This window comes from Miniopterus schreibersii (genome assembly GCF_964146895.1).
Source record: "Miniopterus schreibersii genome assembly, chromosome: 3".
Lineage (NCBI taxonomy): Eukaryota > Metazoa > Chordata > Mammalia > Chiroptera > Miniopteridae > Miniopterus > Miniopterus schreibersii.
In genome coordinates, this window is record NC_138103.1 from 56330809 (window position 1) to 56347506 (window position 16698).

Consider the following 16698-nt stretch of genomic DNA (forward strand, 5'->3'; position numbering starts at 1 on the left):
GTTGTTTTTCACAAAGCTGCTCTTTAAGTGAGCTGGCAGCGCTCAGCCGCCCGTCTTTGTAAGGAGACCACTGAGGCCGGCAGGAGCGCGGAGCGGGAGCTTCTCTGCTGCCCTGACTTTTTAAGAAATCTCAATGAACTATTTGTAAGGAGTCACTGATCTTGCCTGTAAGCTTTTTCCACGGCAAAGACATCGATCGGTGTTACGTGAAGATCACATTTTATATGTGATCTTGACTTTTTTGTCTTACATTATATTTTTATAGATTTTGTTATAAACATGGTGCTGGGAAAGGTGAAGAGTTTGACGATAAGCTTTGACTGTCTTAATGACAGCAATGTCCCTGTGTATTCTAGTGGGGATACAGTCTCAGGAAGGGTAAATTTAGAAGTTACTGGGGAAATCAGAGTAAAATCTCTTAAAATTCACGCAAGAGGACATGCGAAAGTACGCTGGACCGAATCTAGAAACGCCGGCTCCAATACTGCCTACACCCAGAACTACACTGAAGAAGTAGAGTATTTCAACCATAAAGACATCTTAATTGGACACGAAAGAGGTAAGTTTTTATATTATTCAGAAATCATTAATCCTGTTTTCTTTGGGAATGAACCTTGTAATTTTTCTGAATTAATATAATTCTACTCCTAGCATAACACGTAGCAGTTTGATAAAAGATGAGCAAAGTTGGAAGATCCGGATTCTCCTTGACATTCATCGTGTGTTAAGTCGTAGCGCATGCAGGCATCTGCAAAGTGACTGCAAACTGCACTTACTCAACTACCTCCATACCCGGCTTGGTCTGTGGCATACGCACTTGCCATCCGTTTGCACCTTACTTAAATTCTGCTCAAACTCGATTCACTAATTTCACCAATATGTTTTCAACTGAATTGCCAAAAGCTGCAGTCCAATGTTAGATTTTTTTCCCTTGTACTCTGCAACCTTAGATCTTAAAAAATAAGTTTCAATTAAGAAATGTAATAACATCTTTAAGTGGGTTAATAGGGGTATATCATTTTTAATATTGACATGCAAAAGACTTTAAAGGATTGATCATTGTTCTTTGATAAAGGGTTTCTGTGGCTTATTTTGACATATGGTATCAACACCCCACGTGTTTATCCCCTATTCTTTCCAGTTTCTTTAGAAATATATGTCAATCATTCTCTATTTTAAAGGACATTATCTATCATTGTGATAGGTTTCAAATCAGTTTTAGAACCCATTTAGGGTAATTTACCTTTCCGAGCATCATGCTTAACTTTCAAGCGTGCATTCAATGAAACCCATGCCAGTCAAATGAAATTGAAAAGTATTCAGCACATTGGATTTGATTTTTGGTTGGAAAAGTGAGATGAAGGGTTGTCAAACGTTGAAGTGGTCCAGAGATTTCCAATCTATTGTTTAAATCGTTACATTGTGGAAATATAGAAGACTCTAAGCTTGTTTTTCTAAGTTTCCACCCTTTGTTAGAAGCGGTTCAATCCTGTTTCGGACCAGTTCTGGGGGGTGGTGAGGAGGGGCGCTTGTTCAGCTCTCAGCAGATTGGTTGCACGCGTCAGGTGGTGGCGATGACTTAATTCTTAGACCAAGAAGAATATAGTGTTAAAACTGGTTATGTAATTTTGCACTTCTCCTTTTTAATGCAATATTTATTTCAAATGTGGACTATTTTCAAAAAGTAGAGCACATTTTTACCTTCATTTTTAATATTAAAATATGCACATGCCTGATGGAAGTGCTAATTGAACTAAAGCAAGTGTAGAAATGAAGGATGCTTTCAGTTACAGCAATGCACTATTTTTTAAAATATTCAGATGAGGTTAATTCTTTAGTTAGGTTTTCAGTTACACATAGGTAATTTGCATCCTGACATAATTTCTAGTTAATCTCCCCAAGCAGTTACGCTGATAAGAAGCGCTAATGCCTAATGACAGTCATTGTATTTGTTGAAAAGCAGACACACGAGTTTGTTTGAACCTTTCCGGATATTGCAGCTTTTTATAAAATGGAGAGAAGAAACAAAGGTTTTTTAATAGACTTTAGACTGTAGAATAACGACTTCTGGGAACAAACACAGTTTTATTAGCTGCTCTATGGTTTCCTGGTAGAATAAACTATGTGCCTTGTAACCCCACGAAACACCCCTCAATCCCTGCGAAGCGTGGACGAGCGCTTAGCCTGGAATAGTTTCAATGACTTGAAACTGGGACCTCTCAAACTAGCCTGGTAATTGAGACCCCGCCCCGGGCGGCCCGCGATAGGCGGAGCCGCGTTTGTTAGCCTGTTGCTAAGGCGATGCCAGGCTCTGATTGGATTGGGCGCGGGCGGGTGGGGAGAGTGGGTCGTGCCGGTTGGGGCGAGGCTTGGAACCGGTGTGCGCCGGTAGAGGCTCCTCCGGAGCGGTCGCCTCCGCCCCTACTCGCGTCCCTTCCCGGGGCTTCCGGAGGTGCCCGTGTCACATCACGTTCTGTCGCCCCACCGTGGCCTGTTCGGGACCCCGAAATAAATTCTTTCAGATGTCAGAAGTGTAGATGAGAGAAGCTCCTGCTGGCTTTACAGGTGCCGAATGGCCCTGGGCGCAACTTCAGCGGACAGTGCTATTCAGAGGGTTCGCAGGCCCCCATTTTCCTATTTTTACGAGTGGAAGATGTCAGGTGTCTTCTGTGAAAGTTTCTCTCTCAGCTAAAACAAAGGGTGTCCCCCGACCTGTGTAGGCATCTGGCCGGCTACCTTGACTGGACCTGAGGGAGAGCGCGAGGCAGGGCAGAAGGGAAGGAAAAGGGATGGTAACATCAAAAGCTGGGTGGGGGCCTCGGCCAGTATTCCCTCCCCCCACCCATTGTTCCCTGTCCCGTGTGTCCCCCCCCCGCCCCAGTTTCCCTCACAGCGACGGTAAAGGTGTCGGGGTGGCCCGAGCCAGATCGAACCGGTCGCCGGCTGGGGCGTGTAAAGCGGAAGCGCGCGGCTCGGTGGCCCCGCCCCGGTCCAGCAGGCTAGGCTGCGCGGGCGCGCGCGCGGGGCGGCGACGTATGCCGTATGTATAGCGGGGCGCGCGGGCGGCGGCGCGCCGGCTGGGATCTGCTCGCGCCGGTTTAGGCCGGTCCTCTCCTGCTCCGGTCTAGTTCTTGATTGACAGCCCGGCAGTTGTTTACCGCGGCGCGGCCGCCGCCGCTCGCGCAGCGAGACTGCTGAGCTGGCACAAAAAGGGAGCGAGACGGGAAGAAAGGGAAAGGGAGGCAAACTCGGGGTGCTTTCGAGGACAGCGAATTTCAGCGGCCCCGCTCACCAGCCAGTTCTTGGTGCTGAAATCCGTTCGTAGGTTTTGCACAGCGGACGAGGAAAATAGTACTAAGATAAAGGCGCATCATCGTGGGTTTTGGATAAAAGGTCTGCATAGAGGCGCATTTTCCTTTTTCCTAAGGGAAGCGTCACGTTTTCGGTGTATACTCGGTACTTTGGTGAGGGAAAGTTAAAGGTAATAGCCCTTTCGTCAGCTTTCAAGATAAAGGGCTGCTAATGATAAATATTTCTACACCGAGAAAATTACATAATTAAGACATTTATGCAATTATGTAGTCAGAACACTTAAAAGAAATCATTTTAAAAATCCAGAATCCCCCCCCCCCGCGTTTTTCTTTCGTTAATATATTTTGGAGACATTTTTTAAATAATCTAGTTGACCAAAAGAAATTGGTATCTGAAATGAAAGGTTATCCCTTTTTTTCAAGCAATTGGCAATAACCTAGTTAGACTACATATATCAAGGATGTGGGACAGACAGACAGTGTTGTTGCCCAGTTAGGCACCGTTTAAATCTGAGATATATTTTTTACATATGTGCAAAATTTTAGCTGTTGTTAGGACAGACTGGTTATTGTCATTTTAGGTTCAATAAAGAATTTATATTTTTAACTATGAAACTGACATTAAAATCACTGAAGTGGGGTTTTTTTTTTAGCTCCAACATCTATTTGACAGAAAGTCTTCTAATGGTTTATAATTGTAACATTCACATTTGTATCAACTGATATTTTTAAAGGCTTACGTGAACAGTTTTCATTTTATATAGTCTTATATATAAGACTATATATCAATTTATCAAAATTCAAGGAAATAATTGGAGAGACAGATAACATCTTAGCATGAGATTTGAGAGCTGAATCTTTAGTTCAGCATATTACTCCATTAGATACAGAGGCCTATAGTCCAGGTCATTTTCCATTAAAGGACACCCACGGGGTCTAAGTATTAATTATCCCCATTTTACAGATGAGGCCACTGAAGACCCAGGATTTTTATTTTACCCAGAGAAGTGATGAAGTTGAAATTAGAACGTAGATCTCTCAGACCCTAAAACTTGTACACTTAATTATGTGACCATGCCACCCTGAAGAGTGTGTAAAGGTTTAATAACAGGTTTTTTTGTTTTCTCTTTCTGTGTTTTAGATGATGATAATTCCGAAGAAGGCTCCAACACTATTCCTTCAGGAAGGCATGAATATGCATTCAGCTTCGAGCTTCCACAGACGTAAGTATTAGAAGTAACAGGCACTTTTCATAGACATCCATTCTTTTAGAATTAAAATTCTAAGTTTCAATATTTTTAGTTTAAAAAAAAAAAACCCTTTTCATTACTGAATCTTGCTAAAGGAAAACGATATACTAAAAAAAGCTATTTTATAATGTAGTGTGGCAAAATTATAGAAAGCAAAGCTTAATTCTTAGTACTTTGCCTCAAGATTTATGAGGTTTTTAAAACTTGAATAGCCTTTCATTTCACACAAGTGAACTGAAAGGTGCTAGTCAAATAATTAAGCACTGTATGCTTAGTTTATCATCAGTTAGCATTAACAGAAAAGGTAAAACATATCAAGTCTCTCATAAGAAATTTATAAAAATTCAGTAGTCTATCTTCCAACAGCAGTAAACTAAGAACACAAACATAAGTAGGAATATCTCATCGTTAGGAGTGATGTTCTTTGGCTCTGAATTCAGTAGCTTCTGTGTAAAGAGCTATTGAGAAGGTCACACAAGAGATTATGACCTGGACTTTAAAGGAAACATCCATCCTAGATACCTTAATGTAAGGCTTGGGATGTAATAGGAAAGGAAGAAAGAAAATGGTATAGACTTAGTGTAATAAAAGATTCTTAGAAGAGATGATAATTTTTTTTAAACAATGCCTTTAGCAGATATCTTGATATGCAAAGTGGCACTTACGCTTATTTTGCAGGATAAACTTGCATTACAGAAGAATTTATTAAGTGCCAAATGTACATAATTCTATATTTTTGTTAATTCTAGTACTACGAGTTGTTTTCTGTGGATAGAGTTTATAAATGGTATTTTTCAGTATTCTATTTACCATATTACTTAAGAACATCATTTAAAATATGATGCCCTAATCTACGTTTCTGAGAGAAATATTTTTAGTCTGTGAATGCAATAAGGCTAATACTGGGCCTGAATATTTTCAAAGGATGGAAGTAATTTAATATATAATTTTAAATTCTACCTGTAAAGCATTCATTTAAAATAAACTCTAGAAGACTAGCAAAAGACTGCATTTTATTTCTCCCTGCTATACAAGTTAATTCAAGAGTCTAAAATGACACCAAAAAAAAAAATTGTAAAAACACTACTACTTCTCATACTAATCTAAGTTAGCACTCTACCTTGTAAATAACTGAACATTGGCATTTTTCTAATGAAATTATGAAAAAGAGACTAAACTCACTAAAATAAAATCTTTCATGAGTAATAAAATCTGGCAAAGTTGCAGGTTCTGATTCCCTTGGACTTTGTGAAATGTGAAATTTTTGAAACTATAATGACTATTCTAGGCCTTTTCTAGACCTTCTTAATTAATTGCTATAAAAAGAGATGATGATTCCTAACAAAAAAATAGTAGAGCACTGTAGGGAATTTGGTCTGAATGTTTAGCCAGTGTCTGTAACGTCTCAATAGAAATAGTTAAACCATTCTTAGCTTTACTTTTAAATTAAATTCTTGACCTTTTCAAGAATTGTTCATTTTCAGATTTTCATAATTTTGCCACCAACATTAAAAGCAGCTTCTTTGTTTAAAGGGATTGTATTCTTCTGGCTTTTTAAAGCAAAATTTCTACATTTACCTACTATTGGTACTTGGAAACAAGTTTTTTCCCCAACGACTATCCCTTTGGAAAATTTTTAAATTATGTGTTTGATACCTCACTGATATATAAACAGTACAATACATAAACAGTACAATATATTAACACTTCTATGCTGACCTACTGTATAATTACTTGAAAGAGGTGTGAGATTAATATATTGACCTTTATATTTTGCACAGACCACTTGCTACCTCATTTGAAGGCCGACATGGCAGTGTGCGCTATTGGGTGAAAGCCGAATTGCACAGGCCTTGGCTTCTACCAGTAAAATTAAAGAAGGAATTTACAGTCTTTGAGCATATAGATATCAACACTCCTTCATTACTGGTAAGAACTGACTGAATTCTTCATTCTTTGTTTTTGGCATATCAATACTAAAGAATAATCACCTAAACTGTAATTTTGTAATTTTAAAATAGTGGTTTTATTTTAAAATTCCATAAGTACTAATTTTTAAAAAAATAACAGTCAAGGACACACAAACTCATGAAGAATATGATCATATTTTTTGATACTGTGATAACATTAAATTTTAAGAGTAAGACCAGTATATGGTATGAAATATCTCTTACTCAGAAGAAAACAGCAGTAACAAAAAAATAAATCTGTTCCCTGGATAATTTTAGTAGATGAGGAACAGTAGTATTTATTATTATGAGACAATATCATTTAATTTGAAAATATCATAATGTAAAATTTATATTGCTTTGCATTATTCCATGTAGGGATGTCAAACGATGGGGAGATTATCACTTTCATGAAAAAACTTAATTTCATCTTAAAAGAAATCCTTTTTAATTGTATTTTTTCACAAGATTCAAATTTGACTTCAAAAACATTAATTGGTTTAAACAAATGATAACATCTTTAAGCAAATACAAATTAATTTTTTAAATGTGCAGTTTTCCCTTTTTTATATGTTGATTTTCACATTCTCAAAGAAAGATGTTAGCATTTGGGATTTATAACCAAGTTGCTTTCCAAGCTGCATTTTTATTTAAGGCAGTTTAAATGTAATGTGGAAAGGGTTTTTTTGGTTTGGTTGGTTGGTTGGTTTTTAATTAGCATATATATATATGTGTATATATATATGTATGTATATATATACACATATATATATATATAAAAATAGTGTGGGCTAAACTATGTTTATGGGATATGGTATTAAGTAAGCCCTGTACCCTTTTTTCTTTAATTGAACAGAAACTTATATATAAAAACAAAAATAATATAATTTAGAGCCATTTGTTAGTTACAAAAAAAAAGGATATATTTGGCCACCAACAAAAAGGAGCACTGTTTTAATTTTAAATTCTCCTAGAATTTAGATTGTGTTTTAAAACATTTTATTACTCTCCCTACTCATACATTGATCTTTTTTATCTAAATTTATTTCTTACAGTCACCCCAAGCAGGCACAAAAGAAAAGACTCTCTGTTGCTGGTTTTGTACCTCAGGCCCAATATCCTTAAGTGCCAAAATCGAAAGGAAGGGCTATACCCCAGGTATGTATGAAGTGGATTCCCACAAAAAACAATCCTTTTTCACTTAACTTTTGTGTTTAAATTTATAACATTTCTACTAAATGCAAACATGAAACAGCATTCTTTGGTAAAATAACATAAGTTGTGCTTATCCAGTTTTCTTTCATAAATTTGAATGTAGTCTCCTTTTTTATTTATTTTTTATTGATTTTTTTTTAGAGAGAAACCTCAATTTGTTGTTTCACTTATTTATGCATTCATTGGTTGCTTCTTGTATGTGCCCTGACTGGGGCTTGAACCCATAACTTTGTTGTGTTGGGACAACGCTCTAACCAACTGAGCTACCCGACCGGGGCCTCTTTTTTAAAGAGCTACTGTAAACATATAGTTCATTTTTATAACTCTAAATTAGTTGCCACTCTTAGAACAGTTTTTCATCTGTGTAGTCTGCTGAACTTTCCAGTGTTAGCCAGAGAATCTACATGGGGGGTTTGATTTTGTTTTGTTAACAGGTTTTTTTGTGTGTGTGTTTTTCCCCTCTAGGTGAATCAATTCAGATATTTGCTGAGATTGAGAACTGCTCTTCCCGAATGGTGGTGCCAAAAGCAGCCATTTACCAAACACAGGCCTTCTATGCCAAAGGGAAAATGAAGGAAGTAAAACAGCTTGTGGCTAACTTGCGTGGGGAATCCTTATCATCTGGAAAGACAGAGACATGGAATGGCAAGTTGCTGAAAATTCCACCTGTTTCTCCGTCTATCCTCGACTGTAGTATAATCCGTGTGGAATATTCACTAATGGTACGTATAAATTTAACGGGTTTTATTTAAGTCTTAAGGTCATGATATCATTTTGTCTTACATCCAGGATTTGATTTTCATATTCCATATGTGATATATAAAAAGAAATATAAATCTTTATATAGTTTTAATTGTAATTATTAATTTTACCTGATATGTATGTAAATGTACAATACAGTATTATACATGATGGACAAACTTTTTTTGTATATCATATGCATATAAATAAAAAATTAAGTAAATGAGGACTTCAGACAACATTAAAACTGGGTTATTAGTTTTTAAAAAGGAAATAGTACTTGGCATTTTTAAAACTATCATCTCTTTTTACTGTTTAGGTATATGTGGATATTCCTGGAGCTATGGATTTATTTCTTAATTTGCCTCTTGTCATCGGCACCATTCCTCTACATCCATTTGGTAGCAGAACCTCAAGTGTAAGCAGTCAGTGTAGCATGAATATGAACTGGCTTGGTTTATCCCTACCTGAAAGACCTGAAGGTAATTTGATACAATGCATATCTAACTTTTTAAATCTTTTATTATTTTCAAGAATATAATTTTACTTCTTATGTTTTACGATTAAACTTTTGTCTATACCTAAAAAGACTATATGTGCCCCTAATGTTAAATTTAAAACATGTATCCCCCTAGTTTTGAACACAAAACAAATTATTATTATTTTACCTTGATATTTCTTTTTAATACCTACTATTCTGTGTATTTTGACATGCATAAGAACATGCTGTTCGAATTGCGTGTATCTTTTTCCTTCAGCACCACCCAGCTATGCAGAAGTGGTCACAGAGGAACAAAGGCGGAACAATCTTGCTCCAGTGAGTGCCTGTGATGACTTTGAAAGAGCGTTTCAAGGACCACTGTTTGCTTATATCCAGGAGTTTCGGTTCTTGCCTCCACCTCTTTATTCAGAGGTAAGCACCAACTCCTCAAGTATAAAATGGGCTGGCTGTCTTACATTGCAGACTTTTCAAAAATACAATTAGATTCTTACTATCATGATAATAGAAAAACATAATTTAAAACCATAGATTAAAGGTTAGATTAGGTTTGTCAATATTTACTAAGTATGACCCAGAAGTAGGACTGTTCACTTCTATTATTGGGGAAATAAAAATAATGATCTCACCTTATGCTTTCAAAATGCTAAAGTAATTGTGTGTGTGTGTGTGTGTGTATGTATTTTTTTTTTTTTAAGTATATCTTTATTGATTTCAGAGAGATGAAGGGAGAGCGAGAGAGAAATAGAAACACCAATGATGAAAGAGTCGTCATTGATTGGCTGCCTCCTGCACACCCCCGACTGACCAGGAATCAAACCATGATCTCCTGGATCCTAGGTTGATACTCAACCACTGGTGGGCAATTCTGGCGTATTTTAACATTCTCAGCCATGAGGGAAAATAGCATACTTGCAATAACATCTTAACATTCCTACACTGTTAGATTATTTTTACTCCTCTCATATTGATGGCAGCTAAGCCCTTATGTGAATAAAATACGGCCTTTTTTTGGGAGGAGCTCGTAGTCTGGTGAGAAAAACAAACTTAGAAGCAAAATATTACATAACAATGAGAAAGCAATGCGCAGTTCATTTGAGGATCAGCTTACTGGGCCTTGGGAATCCCTGAGAAAGATGATTAAAAGTAGTGCTCAGGTGTAGTAGTTCAGGCATGAAGAACAGCATGTGAAAAGGCAAGTAAGTGGGAGCGGGTGGGGGATGCAGCAATTTCAATTCCAGGATGCTTCAGAACGCGTGTATGCATAATACACATTTTGAGGGGCTTTAAAGTCAGCCTTGATACCAATATAATACCAAATAATTTTGTAAATCACTACGATTAGCTTTTTCCTTTGGTTTCTGTAATTTAGACAGGTATTTTACAGTGAAATATTATTACCAAGTAAGACATAAAAGGGATTGTTGTACTCTTCAACAAATTGTTCTCCCCACCTTCTACCCCCAACACCATGACGAAAGAGTCAACTTTCCTTTGGATGTAGCTAATATGAGATGCACTTTATTCATTGATTATAGGATATTCACAGTCTGTCCTTGCAAATTCTTGATTAGACATAATTTTTCTATCCAACTATTCCTATTCATAAAATTTTCTATTAGATGCTAAAAATGTTCTCCCACTTGTTGCAGATTTTCTTATCACATTTTTATTCAGACATTTCTGACTTGCTTATTAAGTCAGTTGTTTCTCATTGGGTCTGAGGCTTCTTCACTGTCCAGGCATTTTAAAAGAATGGCAATCTGAATATCCACTTTTAAGTAATTTGTCTTAAAATTCTAACTCCTTTTTAAAATGAACTAAAGAGCCCGGCCGGGCGTGGCTCAGCGGTTGAGCGTCGACCTAGGATCCAGGCGATCGGGGTTCGATTCCCGGTCAGGGCACATGCCCAGGTTGCGGGCTCAATCAATGACTCTCTCATCATTGATGTTTCTATCTCTCTCGCCCTCTCCTTTCCTCTCTCTGAAATCAATAAAGATATATAAAAAATAAAATAAAATGAACTAAAGATAATTAAGAGAATTAAAAATCTTTAAAACCCTAAATTGGTTCAGATTGTGGTTTAATTAACTTCTAGCCACATCAAGGGGGGCTCAAAATGCTATTTTAAATTTTTACTTTTTTTTCTATAAAGGATAGTCATTAAAAGAAAGAAAAGTTATTTAGCTTTTTATTCTTCAAAAATGTGTTTTACCTAAAGGGTCTGAGGTACTTTGGATTGTCCCACATGTAAATACAAGTAAAACAAGTAATACATTTCAGTAAAGGAATGTATTAAACCAACAACTTGCCTTCCTGTGCCCTTTCTCTTTGTACCTGAGAAGCGACGAAAGTACATTCACTTTTATTAAATGTATGTGTGTACATGAAAGTCACTCCAGGAACAGAGAAGGTCTGATGGGTTCAGCATTACTATTTCTTGGTACACACTATTCCTGGGCCCTTTCTAAGCTTTTATACCCACTAGTTAACTACCTCACATAGCACCAAGAACATTTTTTACATAACTGCATTCTTCCTAAAGCATACAGAAGAGATGAGTTAACTTTTTTATAAAAAGATGAAAGGAATACGAGAAGAGATCATTACTAAAAAGATGTTTTCCATTGTGTATTTGAGTCTTAAGTACTTGTAAAACTTAAGTGCTGAGTAAAACTCCATTCAGTGATAAAATTTATTAGCTTTAGTGAAAGAACTATTCAGGCATATTTTTATGACTTATATTGTTAATGTAGTAATTGCATATCAAGCACTTTATAGATAATACTAGTACCGTTTCCTCCCCATACTAGCTGTGTATGTTCTTTCTAATTAGATTTCTCAACTAATACTCAAAATCTTAGTCATTTGCTACATTCTTACTAGACTTTATCAAATAACTTAATTTTTTTTCTCTTTCTAGATTGATCCAAATCCTGATCAGTCGGCAGATGATAGACCATCCTGCCCCTCTCGTTGAAGAAACACATGGTTAAATCAAGTTGATGTGGATTCCGAACTGTATCTCTTCCGGCTGAGGACAGAGAAGTATCTTGGAGACACGTTTTCAGAGGAAGTGGAATTGCTTTTGCCCAGAAAAATGGCAAATACATGAAACAACCAGTGATCAAGCTTTAGAGGCCTATGGCAACATTCTGGGACTGCTCCAACATGCTTGAAGATCTAAGCTTTTCTTCTTTAAAACTGGCACATACCAAGAGCAGTCTTCTTAGCCTATGGTCATACGTGTCAAGACACCACGTTATAAAGAGGGATGGTTTCCTTCTTTTGATTTGAAAATTTGCACATGCTCAATGCTTACATTGTGCAGTTCAATGTCACTACAGCTTTTTTTTTTTTCCATTTATGCCAGACTCTTGATACTCTTATAAAACTTGTTTGTGGTCAGCACAACAAGAAACAAAAGAAAGCTTTGAAAAAAACTTTAACATGAAAAAAAACGCACTGACATTTTTTTTTTTAATTTAATATAGCCTGGACTTTACCTGCGTATGCACATGCTCAGAATTGTCCTACTAGGCTGACCATGTATCACCTCTTCAGCTTGGATCCTATCGTGGATTTATTTACAAACATCAAATGCCTTCAAGCCAATCCTTCTTGCTGTATGTTTTGCAGCCTACTGTAGTAGATACGCAACAGATATGTGGGAGAAGAGATGAGAGGAGGAAGCTAATGACTTTGTCAAGATTGTATACCTTCTTGGTTTCTTTTAAGAATTTGTTGCCTTTCTACTATTACAGCAAAGCAGCATTTTGTTACTGACTGCCTAAAATCACTTAATCTCAGGTGAACGCATCACTTGCCAAACTGTTGGAATGCTATTTTGTGTTTTGTTGCACTGTTGAGTTTTTTTTTCGTTTGTTTGGTTGGCTTTTTGGAGAGGGAAATTTGGAAGAGGGACATACACAAAAGTGATAACCCACCCGCATTCCCTTTTTATCATTACATATAAAAAGAAACTAGAAGAGCTAAGAATGAAGTAAAGAAAGGCAGTATGGCAGGCACCAGCAAAGAGTTAAGGGCTGTTGCTCTTAAAAATTATTGTTATTTTTATTGTTTTAAAAGTATGGAAGTTTTCCAGTCATGAGAAAGGAGGAGAAAATGCATTTATTTTTATACAGAGTTACTTAATTACCTCCAAACACATATGTTGGAAATCATTTTTGCTGGTGCAGAAAATTTTAATGAGCAGGAACATATATATATGTATATATCACACACACACACATATATATATATATGTTCAGGTTATGATTAGCTCAATTTATACATTTCTTATCCTGCTAAAGCTTGACAGAGCTTGAAAACCCAAGTTTATTCTAAAAGTGTATAACTTCAAAATTATAAATACTAGAATATATGCTGGAATAATAAATGTTTTATATTTTTGTGGGGGGTTTTTAATGGAAGTATTTTTTTCCATTACCTAAAGAACATTTTGCTAAACATGAGAAGTCACTGACTTTAAGTATATGTAGATAAGATAGAGGAAAATTATTACATCAGTAAATTATAGTGTATATTAAAGATAACTTACAGTTGGCTTATAACAAATATACCAGCATTCATGATGACACCTAAAACGGCATTTTCTGAGGTACCAAGTGTACTGATTGTCTTATTTTAGAAGGAATTCAGCTCTGATGTTTTTAATGAAAATCAGCATCTCTGATGTTACAACATATGTGTTGAATGGGTGTTACATCTATCCTGCCATTTAACCCCACAGTTAATAAGGTGACTGAAAATAATAGTAACTCTGGCCTGGTGCTTGACCTGGTTAAATACTGTCTTAAAGCTTCATACAAAACAAATAGGCTTTTCCATAAGTGGCCTTTAAGAAAACATGGAAGACAATTCATGTTTGAAAAATGCTGACAGGGTGAAGAAAGCCCAGTGTAAAAATGAATCACGTTTTAAGTGATTCAGTTAAAGGGTTTGGGCTCCCGTAGCAAATTAATACTAGATAATAAGGAAATGGGGGTGAAATATTTTTCTATTAAATCATTTTGTGAATGTCCCCCTCAAAAAAGCTAATGGAATATTTGGCATAAAGGGCATTTGGTGGTTTTATTTTTGTTTGGGGGGGATTGTCAGAAAATCCCTTTTCTTTTTTATGTCTAACTTCTAGGGAACAATTGTTGATATACATAGTATTGGAATACTTATCACATATACTCATAAATAACACATGAAAGCAAGAATGACCAATATTCTGGTAATTGGCACTGGGTCACGAAATAAAATGTGATAAAATTTTAAGTATATAAAACTTTATAAAATAAAGTTTTATTTTCCCCATTAAAGTATTTCTTTATTTTTATTTAGAGGCATTACTTTACTCTTTCCTAAATATTGGTCAATTTCTGACATAAGATGTGAGGTTCACAATTGTATTCCAGTATTCAAAATAGATTCCTGCTTTTTCAGTTAGGAAAAGTAAAATCCAAAATGTTAGTAAAACAAAGTGCAATATTAAATGTTTGCTTTATAGATTATACTCTATGGCTGTTTGTAATTTCTCTCTCTTTTTTCCCCCCTTTTTTATTTGGTGCTGAATATGTCCTTGTAGGCTCTGTTTTAAGAAAACAATATGTGGGAAATGATTTGATTTTTCCTATTGCTCTTCCTTGTGGAAAATAAAGTGTTTTGTTTTTTTTCTTTTTGTAAAATTGGAGATTTATTTGAATCTTGATCATATTAGTAACTCATCATACATACAAACACTATTAAGTCTACAATTAAACTCTTCAGCCATTCTGAAGAATTGCTTCTTGACTCTACTAAAGAAAATTACTGAAGGCTTAAAGGAATTTTGAATACTAATTATTGTTTTACTTAATACATTATTAAGGTATACATACTTCCTTATAAAACTTGTGTTACATATGAACCAAACTTAACAAGGTACAGTAGTTTCACTTAGATACCAATTCCCTCTCACTGATATGTCCAAGTTTCTAGAGCTTCAAGAGCACATAAATTTAAAAGCTACCATATTATTCGAATCTTATGAAAACAAATTTTTTCTAACTTAAAACTAAATTTTTGAGAAAAATTTTCTCAAAGAATGTCTGAATTATACAGTGATTTGTAACATTAAAAGTACTTCTGGAGTCACATTTAGAATTTGTCTTTTAGTGTTTATACATAAAAGGGTGTCCTCTAAAAAATGTTTATACACTTTGAGTAATTATTAATTCCAATGGGTTAAGTCCCAAAAAAAGCAATTGATCTATCAGAAAAAGTGTGTATACATTTTTTGGGACACTATATGGATGAGCTATCAAGTTGAATATGTGCCTTTATGATTCTCCCATATTCTCTAATGTATATATACATAAAAATGTATTGCAAAGAAGCAGTTAGACGTTTATAATCAATTTCATAGAAATGTACTGTTATTTTTGTTCATTCAAAGCAAGCAATCTGCCTCAGCCAGTGGGGCTCAGTTGGAAAACTGTCCTGTACACCAAAAGGTGGCAGTTTTCGATTCCTGATCAGGGCACATATCCCAGTTGAGGGTTCAATCCCTGGTCACAGCATATATGGGAAGCAACCAATGTTTCTCTGTCCTCTCTCTCTAAAATCAGTTTTTAAAAAGCAAGCAATCTATACAGCATCCTAATACAATAAGGAAACAGGAAGAGGAATTATAGCATAACAAGAGGAGACCTAGGTTCTGTTTTCTGTGACTAGAAGTTTCTTTGAACAAGATGTGTGCATTTTGATTTCTTCACCTACAAAGTGGAAACATAGCTATCCAAAGTTCTCCTCCCTGAAGGTATGAGGTTATAATACATCTTTAGATAAAGAAATAATGCTCTAAGTCAACTATAACATTGAAAATTAACCACAGTTCTTCTAAATTTGCATTAGAATACTTTTAGACTGATTTCAGTACCTGTCTCAAGTTTAAGAGTGACAGTTATCTGGCTCTGCTTTTGCATTAAATCATCTCTACTTATCAAACTACCCTTATTGTGGCCAAGATTGGTATATTTATTAGGACTTTTGATTGTAACAGGGAGAAACTCAGACTAGCTTAAGTAAAAAACTATTAAGTAATTCCAGGGATAAACTATTAAGCACATTTAGATTCAGAAATCCAAATAATGCCCTGAGGACTCACTCTTATCTCTCATCTGTTCAAATAGCCTTATTCTTTCATGTGAGATGAGCCAGTAAAGATGACCCCAGCTTTTATAGCTCACGGAAGAAATGCCATTTGGAGTCCTCAAATCACTTGTTAGGGGACATTCTGATTGTCCAATATGTGAGTCATGTTTTATGCCACAGAGAATGGGTTTCCCAATAGGAAGAGTTCTATTTCCAGAAGAAAGGAGAAAAGAGGTCACTACATTCTTGCTTTTTCAAGTATGGACTCCCCACCACCCCAAAACCAGTAGTAATGGCATCACCCAGGAGCTCACTAAAAGCAGAATATCAAGATCTATCTCAACTTCCAGTCAACACTGAAGGTAAGCACAGTACTCAAATCCTCCCACAACCACATCAAAAATATAATTACAGAACATTCAGAACCACCTGGAATCTAGCTGAATATAAGTCCTACAAGTAGGGATTTAAAGAATCACATTGAGACTGGTAGGAGTGTTGGAGACTCGAAACAGGCTGGTCCCACAACCATGTGTAGTGGTTTAAAAGAAGGAGGGATGTCTTAGCTGTGGAGATGTCCCCTGAGGAAT

The 16698-nt window shown here is 35.9% G+C and overlaps 1 protein-coding gene across 2 annotated transcripts; it reads left to right on the forward strand.

Moving 5' to 3' along the window:
* The first annotated feature begins 9 nt into the window (after window positions 1-9).
* ARRDC3 (arrestin domain containing 3) lies at window positions 10-14649 on the forward strand. Of its 2 annotated transcripts, none has more exons than XM_081131445.1 (8): window positions 10-559; window positions 4453-4534; window positions 6343-6490; window positions 7566-7668; window positions 8191-8447; window positions 8786-8948; window positions 9225-9379; window positions 11889-14649. In XM_081131445.1, exons 1-8 carry the CDS (start codon window positions 280-282, stop codon window positions 11943-11945), a joined length of 1245 nt encoding a protein of 414 aa, XP_080987571.1. In that variant the 5' UTR covers window positions 10-279; the 3' UTR covers window positions 11946-14649. The 2 variants fall into 2 exon arrangements, 1 of the variants encoding a protein (XP_080987571.1); XR_013998389.1 differs by having other exon boundaries at window positions 53-559; window positions 9187-9379.
* The last annotated feature ends 2049 nt before the right edge of the window (window positions 14650-16698 follow it).

Bases quoted from the DNA above. Each gene is read 5' to 3' on its own strand.
- ARRDC3 (XM_081131445.1), top strand. From the start codon at position 280: ATGGTGCTGGGAAAGGTGAAGAGTTTGACGATAAGCTTTGACTGTCTT. The intron at 4,535-6,342 runs GTAAGTATTAGA...TATTTTGCACAG, and splicing joins AGCTTCGAGCTTCCACAGAC to ACCACTTGCTACCTCATTTG. The intron at 9,380-11,888 runs GTAAGCACCAAC...TTCTCTTTCTAG, and splicing joins CTCCACCTCTTTATTCAGAG to ATTGATCCAAATCCTGATCA.